Source organism: Rattus rattus, chromosome 2 (genome assembly GCF_011064425.1).
Source record: "Rattus rattus isolate New Zealand chromosome 2, Rrattus_CSIRO_v1, whole genome shotgun sequence".
Taxonomy (NCBI): domain Eukaryota; kingdom Metazoa; phylum Chordata; class Mammalia; order Rodentia; family Muridae; genus Rattus; species Rattus rattus.
Genome location: NC_046155.1, coordinates 78,433,711 through 78,443,732, shown reverse-complemented (window position 1 = coordinate 78,443,732; position 10,022 = coordinate 78,433,711). Strand labels below are relative to the sequence as shown.

Sequence of the window (10,022 nt, the reverse complement as noted above, 5' to 3'; positions counted from 1 at the left end):
TTTGCCAATAATAGCTCATGGTCTCACCCACAATGTTATTTGGTTGTGGTGTCGAGTATTTTAGACATACTGGACTATACATGGTTTCACCCTAAATGCTTGTCAAAGAACCTCCTAGTGGAGCTAGTGGACCATGTCACCATGCTCACTCCTCCCAAGTCCACAGTTGCTTCTCATATACCTGATTCTCAGACCAGCTTCCCCGGGAGCTAGTTAAAGGAATGTTTCATAGTGTATTTGATTTGGCTTCTGTCCATGATCTGCACTTTATAGATGACTAGCACAGCTTTGTATCTGATGAATCTGAGTCCATTTTTAAAAAGTCCTTTATTTGCTGGAGATGACCACCATACCTTTCACTATTTAAGTAAACTTTATCACATGACTACTAAATGACAGGTTATTAAGCTGAGTGTGGTAGCTCACACCTGTCATCCTACCACTCAGTGGGTTGAGGCAGAAAGATCACATGTTTGAGACTAGCCTGTGCTAGCAAGCTCCAAAAACAGCGTGGCCTACATGGCAAGACTCTGCAAGCAGTTAGTCATTTAGTCAGCCAAACAAGTAACAGTTGTTGGTGGAAGAGCATGCCGTTTGTGTCTCTACACTCTAGTGGCTTTCCCCATGAAAACATTGTGTGTTCAAACAAAAAATGAAAACCAGAAAAGAAAGGTGAAAAAAACAGGACAACTTTCAGAGAAATCTGTGTGTCTTAGGGCCTCGGGCCTATATACTGCGCTTTGAATCCTCCATGTGTCTCTACCCCCTTTCAGAAGGAACGGCTGCTGTTGAATGGGTGGGAGACGGCGTCTGCAGTGAACATGATGGAGCTGTACAGTAGGCTTCCTCGGGCAGAGGTAAACAGGTATGTGAGTGCCGAGCCCAGGCTCCAGATGATTGAGTCAGAGGCTGACTGTTCTTTAACGTGAACACGGAGCTAATCTTAACCAGACTTATTTTGAAATAAGGTAAACGTTGGTAAGAGTAACTTATTAGCCGCTGGCTGAGAAGCACCTTTGTCAAAGCAAATGATTTGAACCTAAATAAGCAGTTACACCCAGAAAATTCCACAGCCACCTCTGCTATGGAAACTGTAATCCCTGTCTTGGAGAGAAAATGATGTTGCCATGACTTCTAAGGGAAGCCATCTTTAAATAACATCCCTTAATGGACTTAGATGACACCTTTAAATGGAGTCTTCCTTTGTTATGGAAGAAAGTTATATTGACTGTTCTAAAACTATTTCATGCCGAGGGCATGAAGTCTCATGCAACCACACTGTACAGTTATTGCTTTTCAACAAGTTGGGCCTATCCTCCAATGGTGTCTACACTCATATTTATTGATACATAGACTTCTGGCTTCTAAATCAGTGAGTTCATACTGTGTGCAGTGGTCACAGAAATCATGCTCCCCTTTTAAAGCTTAATGGATCATATTTATATTTGTAGTATCAGAATATTAAGGTCTCTACATTCTGTCTGCATGTGCGTAAGGCTTGCATAGCAACATACAGAAGACTAACTGGTACTGTGGTAATTTTAAAGACATTTAAAAATGGCCAGATCCATATGCTTAGTATGGTCTTGCATTGTATTTGTTTTAGTGTCTCCATCAACAGTGCTAGGTAGTATCATCTGTGTTGGTGCTTACTTGGTTCATTTCTTACTCTGTGCATCCTCTCTGTCCTTTCCCCTTTCCTTTGGAGACCTAGAGGCACAGTTTGGGGTCCATTACAAAGTCATGTGCAGAACCCTTGACCTTGCTGTTCGTCAGATCTTACTGACAGGAAAGTGTTCATTATTTAGGCAGAGTGCTTTGGGAGTGCAGTCTTGTAGGCTGGTGCTCTCTGGATTCTTGTGGAAGCTTCTTTCTTGTGAGGCTGGCTTCCACTGGGTACATGTCAAGGCAATGTTTTGAACAACCCTGCTCTGGCATTTATAATGCAGTTGCTTTGGCAAATTTTATTCTAGACAGCCATCTGGGAATCGCTGGTGAACATCAGCCACAGGGAGGTAACTTTCTTCCGGTCATTCCTTTGTCCCATGCAGCCATGGCCTTTACAGACAGCAACATGTAACCCTAACAGAGACAAGAGATGATGGGCTTTGCTTTGTTTACCCTGAAAACGTTTCCTGACCCTGGGTGTCACGTGGGTTTTGTCTGCACAAGGGATATGGGATGAGAACAGGCCGCGAGCACTCCTGTTCTCAGGAGCCCACATGCTAGTGAACAGCCTCACAAGGGATATGGGATGAGAACAGGCCGCGAGCACTCCTGTTCTCAGGAGCCCACATGCTAGTGAACAGCCTCACAAGGGATATGGGATGAGAACAGGCCTCGAGCACTCCTGTTCTCAGGAGCCCACATGCTAATGAACAGCCTCACAGTTGCACTGTGTCCTGCTAGTGATGGCTGCTCCATTCTGGAAGCTGCATTAGACCCTGTGCTTTCCTTTCTAGAACATTAGTAGGTAATGTGCCCTGGAGGTTTTGTTAGTCAGCATCTGTTACTATGTCACATCTGAAATCAACTTAGAGAAGGGGTATTTGGCTTCACAGTGTGGAGATTCATCCCAGGGTTAGCTAGTCATTACTTTGGTACTGTGTTAATGTATGTAGCAGAGCACACGGTCCTCTCCTGGCCAGGAGCCAGAGGAGATGACAGGCAGCTGAAGGCAGGCAGGGCACCCACTGCTACCTGGAAAGTCATTTGCATCTGGGTTGTTTGGGGCTGTCCTTGCTGTAACTCCTGGGCAACACTGTTTCTTTATTCCTGTCCTAGTAACTGTACCATGGGCCTAGTATCCTGCCTCTCTTCTACCAGGGCTGTCTTTGTTTGGTTTTGGTTTTGGGGTTAATTACTTTTCTGTTCCTGTGATAAAACACTGAAACCAAAAGCGGCTTGGATGGAAAAGAGCTTATACTTCCAAGTTGTAAGCCATTCTTGAAGGAAGTCAAGGCAGGAGCTCAAGCCAGGAACTGAAGCACAGACCATAGAGGAATGTTGCTTACTGGCTCCTTCTATCACGTCTGTGCTCTCTCTTACCCAGTCCAGGACCTCCTGCCTAGGGATGGTTCTTCTTGTAGTAGGCTGGGTCCTCCTGCTTCAGTGAGCAGTGGAGACTGTGCTATAGCCATGCCTGGGGACCATCTGATCTAGACAGTTCCTCAAAGGCTCATTCTCAGGTGACTCTTGGTTGTGTGCAGTTGATAGGAAAACTAACTCGACCATTTAAAATCTTTATTTTTATTTAAGTGTGTGTCTGTCATGCATGCTATATTTGTGGGGTTTTGTGAGCCAGACAAGTACAGAAGATCCCCTAGAGCTCTTTTTACAGGTCCTTGTGAGCTTCCCCGTGGGTGCTGGGATTCAGGTGTCCTCTGGAGTGAGTGCTGAGAACAGGAAGAGCAGGAAGTGGCCCCGTTTTGTTTTGTTTTGTTTCCCCTCCAGGCTGGGCTGCGTTCTTTCCAGTCTTTCCACTCCTGCGCTTTGGCACTGAGTCTCACTGTGAACAGTCCTGCTGCAGGGGACCCTGGGCTTTGTACCAGACAAACTAGTCCGTTATTCTTCATCTCCACCCACACACAGCCTTTGGCATGGGCATGATACAGTCAGTTTGTCACAGTGTGACAAGGCTGGTCTCAAGTCCAGTTCCCACACCAGTTTCCTTTCCACCATAATGTCTGCTTTTCACCAGCATCTCAGCCTCGCTCTTGTCTGCCTCTCTGCACTTCCCACGCTCCTCCAGCACACCGTCCCCAAAGGCTGTCCAGCAGTCAGGTCTGTGGCAGCAGCAAAGCATGTCTTAATCTCTGTGCCAATATTCTACACTACTTAGCTTTCTGCTACTAATAACAGTACTTGAAACAATGCTGTGTAAAGTGAAAATATTTATTTTCCTCAGACTTTTAGAGGCATCCAGGTTACGACTGGTGGACACCATTACTTTTGACCTGTTGTGAGGTCACATGATGACAGGAACTTGTTAGAGCAAAAGTTATATGACGCATGACCGTGTAGCAAAAGAAAAGACAAAGAATGGACTAGAACCTCACAGTTCTATTTGGGGACACACCTCCAGGTTCTTAAATTCCTCCTGCTAGGTCCCTTAAAGAGTCCACCACCTTTCAACCGCCCTGGGAAGAAATCCTTCAGCAGATGGGCCTTCAGGTTACTCTTACTCAAGCCATGTTAGATGCCTTTCAGTAGGAGTAGTTGGGATGCAACCACAGTACATTGTGGAGAGTCATTCTCCCTCCAGACGTGGTCCTTAGGCTCCCAGGCCATGGCAGGGATGAGTGCTCAGCTACACACACATGCACACGCATGGGCACACACCACGTGCACACAGACTGGAAGTGGCCCTCGGAGATTACTAGCACACAGTGGGGGTGTGGACCCTTGTTTACTTCATTCTGATACTCTTTGTTTTTCCCTCAGTTTTCCTAATAATGTGACTATATTCCCGTGGAGAGAGTACAGAGTATTGCCATTTTGTTTGCACATGTTTCTGTATATATTTATTTACATTTAAAATGCTTTTTTTGGTAAAGTTATACCGACTCTCTGATTTTTCAAATAACAAAGAATTACAGAGTAAAAACCAAAGGAAAACATTTCTGTCATCCACCACCCATTTGTTTGCTACCTACCTCGAGACAACTTACTTTTCTAGCTTTGTTTGCGTTTCCCAGATTATTCTATGTCCCCCAGAATGGGCATATACTAAGCACACATCCCATGCCGGCAGCCTGTCTGTAACTCAGGGCTTGTCTTGGAAGTCCCCATGCTGCCATGCTAATCCACATGGCAAGCGCTAGTTCATAGCCCGACCCACAGACCCGGTGTGTGAGCGTGTTTTAGTTCACTCAGGTGGCCCTCTGTAGTTCAGTTTTTGCTTGTTGCTAGGTTGGGGTCGTGGTGCGGTGAAATGCCCTTGGCCTTGTGTCTGTGTACACAGGGTAAATTCTAAAGAGGAGGGTTAGTCTCGGCCAGAGGATGTCCTTTGTGTGAAAGAGGCCTAAGTGTCTTCCAGGAAGGCAGTCCTGTTTTGTCATCTTACTACCAGGTGACAAAGTGTCTTTTCTTCCCTGTCCAGCTTTCAACCTTTGTCTGTCTGAGAGTTGAAAAACTGTCGTGTTGGCTAGTTTTATGTCAACTTGACACAAGCTAAACTCACCTAAGAGCAGGAATTGAGAAAAATGCCTTCATATGCTCCAACTGCAGAGCATTTTCTTAATTAGTGATTGACAGGGGTGGGCACAGCCCATTGTGGGTGGGACCATCTCTGGGCTTACAGTACTGGGTTCTATAAGAAAGCAGGCTGAGCAAGGCATGAGGAGCAGTTTGGTAAGCAGCACCCCTCTGTGGCTCTGCATTAGCTCCTGCCTTCAGGTTTCTGCCCTGTGTGAGTTCCTGTTCTCACTTCCCATGATGATCAACAGTGATGTGGAAGTGTAAATTGAATAAACCCTTTCCTCATCAACTCGCCTTGGTCATAGTGTTTCATCACAGCAATGTATCTATCCCTAGACAGCTATCCTGTGTCTTTATTTAAATTTGTTTTCTCATAAATGAATGTGAAAACCTCTTGTTTTTCTTTTCTATCAGAGTGATCTCTTTTCTTCATCTTTTAAATTATTGTAAAAGTTTTTCATATTGAATTTTTAGCTCTTTATGGGGCAAAGAAATTAGTCCTTTTCCATTAGCATATCTTTCTGGTTTGCTTGTCTCGACTTTTGAGATAAGTAACCCTTCCTCCTCTTCCTTTTTCCTCTCACCCTTCCTTGTTCTCCCCCCTTCCCCACTTCTTCCTTACCCTCCTTCTCCTCTTTTCTTCAAGACTTTGCATGTTCTAAGTGTGTGCTGTTCCCTGCACTAAAATTCCATTCCTCTTTCTTTTTTTTGAAAACGTATTTATTCTAATTTCATGTGTATGAGTGTTTTGCCTGCGCATAAAGTACACATGCAGTGTGTGCCTGGTATCTGTCCCAGAGGCCAGAAGAGGGCACCAGATTTTCTGGAACCAGTGTCAAGGACAATAGAGAGAGTCTCTATTAGACGGGTGCTAAACATTGAACCTGGATCCTGGGGAAGTCCTCCTCACTGCTGAGCCATGTCCCCTTCCCTTAGCCACAGCATGTACATTCTTTTGTATCCAGCTTCTTTCTGTATAGTGTCAGGAACATGTCATGACTGAGGATCAGCAACGTCCTTTCTAACCCTGTGATCTACGTCTCCTGTTTTGATTCCTGCACAGAATAGAATCCCTCGAGTTCCTGGATGAAATGGAGCTTCTAGAGCAGCTCATGCGGCATTACTGCCTGTGCTGGGCCACCCGAGGGGGCCAGGAGCTGGGTAAGAGATTGTGTTTCTCTCTTGGGTCTGCAGGCAGGGTAGCCTTCTTCTCCAAGAAGGAAAGGCACATCTGGAAGCTCAGGTTCACAGAACTAGAGAACATCTATGCACACCCACAGTGTGTCTGGAGAAGTCATGACACAGAATTAGTGAACTCTTTAACCTACAAGTCCTCAAATAACCAGGCAGCCCTGTCCCACCAGCCATGGGATCTCTGCAGTTGGGAAAGTTGAAAACCTTGAGGGGTTAAAGTAATAATTTTAATAAAAATAACCAGCATTTATCCTTCTCAAGCTCAGAGCCAGGTTTAGTAGATACTAACATGTAGATCATTTGGTGTCTAAAAGACCCATTCAGGGGCTGGAGAGCTGGCTCAGTGGTTAAGAGCACTGCCTACTCTTCCAGAGGTCCTGAGTTCAATTCCCTGCCCCCAAATGGCAGCTCACAGCTGTCTATAGCTTCAGTTCCAGAGGATCTGATGCCCTCACATAGACATACATGCAGGCAAAACAACAACACACTCAAAATAAAATAAATAAAATAAAATAAATTTTAAGCAAAAGGTCCCACTCAGCTTCCAGAGCAGTGAGGGTTAAGTGTAGCTCCCTGGCAGAGGCAGACAAGACCGTGAGGTTAGACAGCCACTTGGCACCTGGCTCTCTAGGTGTGACCCAGCTTCTGCTGACACTGCCTCTTGTTCTCGCTTCCCAGTGGTTCTGCCTTGAGCAGAATAGTCCATCGAGACCACATCAGATTCCAGGTCCCTGGCGCCTCCTACAGATGTGATCTGAGGGAGGCAGGCAGTGGCTGTGCGGCCTACTTGGGCTCCTCCACACCTCAGCCCACAGAGTCCCTCCAATGTGGTTTGGACCGAAAGCCCTTTATTGCTGTGTTATAAAGGAAGTTGTATTTGAACTTGGGAAGCTTGAGAAAAGCAGAGCATTGAAGGCCTGGTGGCCTCAGGCAGCCTCCAGTGGGGCCCCCTTTCATGTTTTCTAGACACTGCTACTTATTTATGTATTTACACTTATGAAAATTAATTGCCATTTTTCTTTGATTGTTTTGAGACATATAAATGCAATCTGGGTTTAAACTTGGGATTCCTCCAACTTTAGCCTCCCAGAATTACAGAAATGCCTCAGCTGACTTGATGGAGCCTCACACACGTGAAAGCAGAGACACCATGAGGAGGGCGGGACACTCCTAGCCTGCATCTTGCACTTGTGCTGAACTCCTGCAGTTTTTTGTTTGTTTGTTTTGTTTTTATTTTCAGTGTAATCTTGTGATACGAGCCTTTTCTCCTTTGCTACTAAATTTCTCCATGAACATAACTGTAATGAGTATCATAAGACTAGGTCTGAATGCATTTAACCTTGGCAGGCTTTTGGAAAGACAGGTTTCTGATGAGTTTAAGGTAATTGTTATTTGCTCAAACAGTAAGTTGAATTGTTTTTGTTGTTGTTTGTTTGTTTTCGGTGTGCTTTGGGGCAGGGTGGTCTCACGCTGAAGCACAGCTGGCCTCAGGCTGGTCCTTGTGCTTCAGCCTGGAAAGTGCAGAGTTTACATGTGTGCAGACCACACCCAGCTTGGGATAGTAAACATTCTAGGGTCAGGTGTCTTTGGTGTGTCAGCACAAGGTGAAGAACTCTTCGTGTTTGCTCAAAGTTCAGCACTTAGTAAATTTTGGACATTTTACTGCAGAGTCATAAAGTGTTATGAAATGCTTTCTAAATCTGTTTTAAACCACTCATAAACAAAAGCTGGCCTGACCTCTCACTTCCTTCTGAGATCTTGTTTCACCCAGGAAGAGAGTGAGGTCCAGCAGTCAGTTGTTCTGGTGCCAGGACCAGCATCGCATGCCCCTGGTTCCTTTACTCTGTCACAGTGTCTTGACAGCATCTGCATTTCTCTCTTAGGTTTGAAGGAGATAACCTATTGATCTGCTGAAGGCTTGTGCTGAGGTGGAAGGTGAAGGCTCCAGTTAAGGGAGTGCCTGGGCCTCCTGAGGGATGGGTAGCCTCATCGCCATTGCTGGTCCTGTCGCACATCCGGAACCCTTGGTTACAAAGGTGGTCACACCAGATCCTGTTCCTGTCAGTATCATTGTTTAAATAAATCTCACTTGCCATTTGTGTCAGACTCTGCTGCTGTCCAGTGACATTCTTTGCTCTGTGGGGCGGACCAGGGTTCGAATACATGGCAGCTAAAATCTAGGATCCTGAGTCTTAACGTGGACCTTGGTTTACTCTGTGAGTCAGCATCCATTTGGGAATTTACACCTCTTTATTACAACATTTCATGGGCCATGACCTTTAACCCTTGACCTGCTGCAGACGGTGGAGCTCTTCTCTGGTGCTGCTGCCGCCTTTGCTGGGCTGGCCTGCTCACTTGCCCCTCATTCTAGTTGCCTTCGCAGGTTGGATGACGCCTCCTTAAAGGGCCCTAACTCCTTGAAGCCTGGACACATGCCACTTGTGGTAAATAGGCATTTTGTCAATGAGATTGAGATAAGGGTCTCAAATGAGATTGTCAGGGATCATCTGGGACTTTGGTACAATCACAAGGTCCACATAAGCCAGACCAGGGGCAGTGACAGAGCAAAGATTGTGGAGAGATGTAAGATGTGGAAGGCCAAAAAATAAGGAATATAAGCAACTTCTAGAAGCTAAAAAGGCCAGGGAGCTGGAGAGATGGCTCAGAGGTTAAAAGTACTTACTGCTCTTGCAGAGGTCCCCAATCTAGTTCCCAGAACCCAGAGCAGGTGGCTCCTGACTACCTGTTACCCCAGCTCCAGGGAAATCTAAAGCTCTTGTTATCTGTGGGCATCTGCACTCACATGCACATACCCAACACGTGGGTGAGCACATACATGCATTGCTAAAACTAATAAAAATTAAATCTTTAAAAAGGCCAGGAATCTCAGGAAAGACCCTCCCCACAAACACATCCTGCCCCACCCCTGCAGAAAACTTGACCTTAGGCCAAAGTTACTGATTTCCTCTTTCTGACCTTCAGAACTGCAAGCAGATAAATACGTGCTGTTTTCAGCTGCCGGGGGTTGTGATAAGCCAGAGCAGCAGTAATGAGATTAATACAGTTGTGCTGCAGATTACCCACCCCCTTCCCACCCCATCCCTGTCCCACCTCATCCCACCCCAGGACACAGAGAAAGGCCCAACACTGCAGCTTCATGCACAGGGATAGCCTTGCGGAGGCTGAGGTCATAGCCCCCTGCTGCACTGTGGGGAAGCTTGGGGCAGTATTCCATGGGGACTGGGGTGTGCTCCCCTGCAGCCTGTTAGTGGGGTTAGGTTTCCCGAGACAGCCTGAACAGAAAGCAAATCTCCGAATGAGAAAGCTCTTCCTTCCTGGTGACCTCCACTCTCAGGACAGGAAGTCCTTAGGTATGTGATTGTGATGAGGTGTGTCTTCTTTTCTTGAGACCATAGTGAGTGAAGCAAGTCCATGATGTAATAATATAAGGAATGGAATAAACATAAGAGAACATCAACACTGGCAAATGTGGGCATCATGGTGGGAGTGGTAATGGGGGGAGTGGTAATGGGGGGAGTGGTAATGGTGGCAGTGGTAATGGGGGGAGTGGTAATGGTGGCAGTGGTGGTGGTGGGAGTGGTGGTGGTGGGAGTGGTGGTGGTGTTTTG

General features: G+C 46.1%; 1 protein-coding gene across 2 annotated transcripts in view; it reads left to right on the top strand.

Moving 5' to 3' along the window:
- Positions 1–8,499, top strand: part of Lcmt1 (leucine carboxyl methyltransferase 1) — a 54,509-nt gene extending 46,010 nt beyond the window's left edge. The window contains exons 9-11 of one of the 2 annotated variants that reach the window (XM_032892703.1): positions 774–865; positions 6,263–6,360; positions 8,277–8,499. In XM_032892703.1, the coding sequence (XP_032748594.1) occupies positions 774–865; positions 6,263–6,360; positions 8,277–8,299 (213 nt within the window). In that variant the 3' untranslated portion in view covers positions 8,300–8,499. The remainder of the gene's footprint in view (positions 1–773; positions 866–6,262; positions 6,361–8,276) is intronic. The other variant, XM_032892704.1, reaches the window with a different exon arrangement.
- Positions 8,500–10,022: the final 1,523 nt, after the last annotated feature.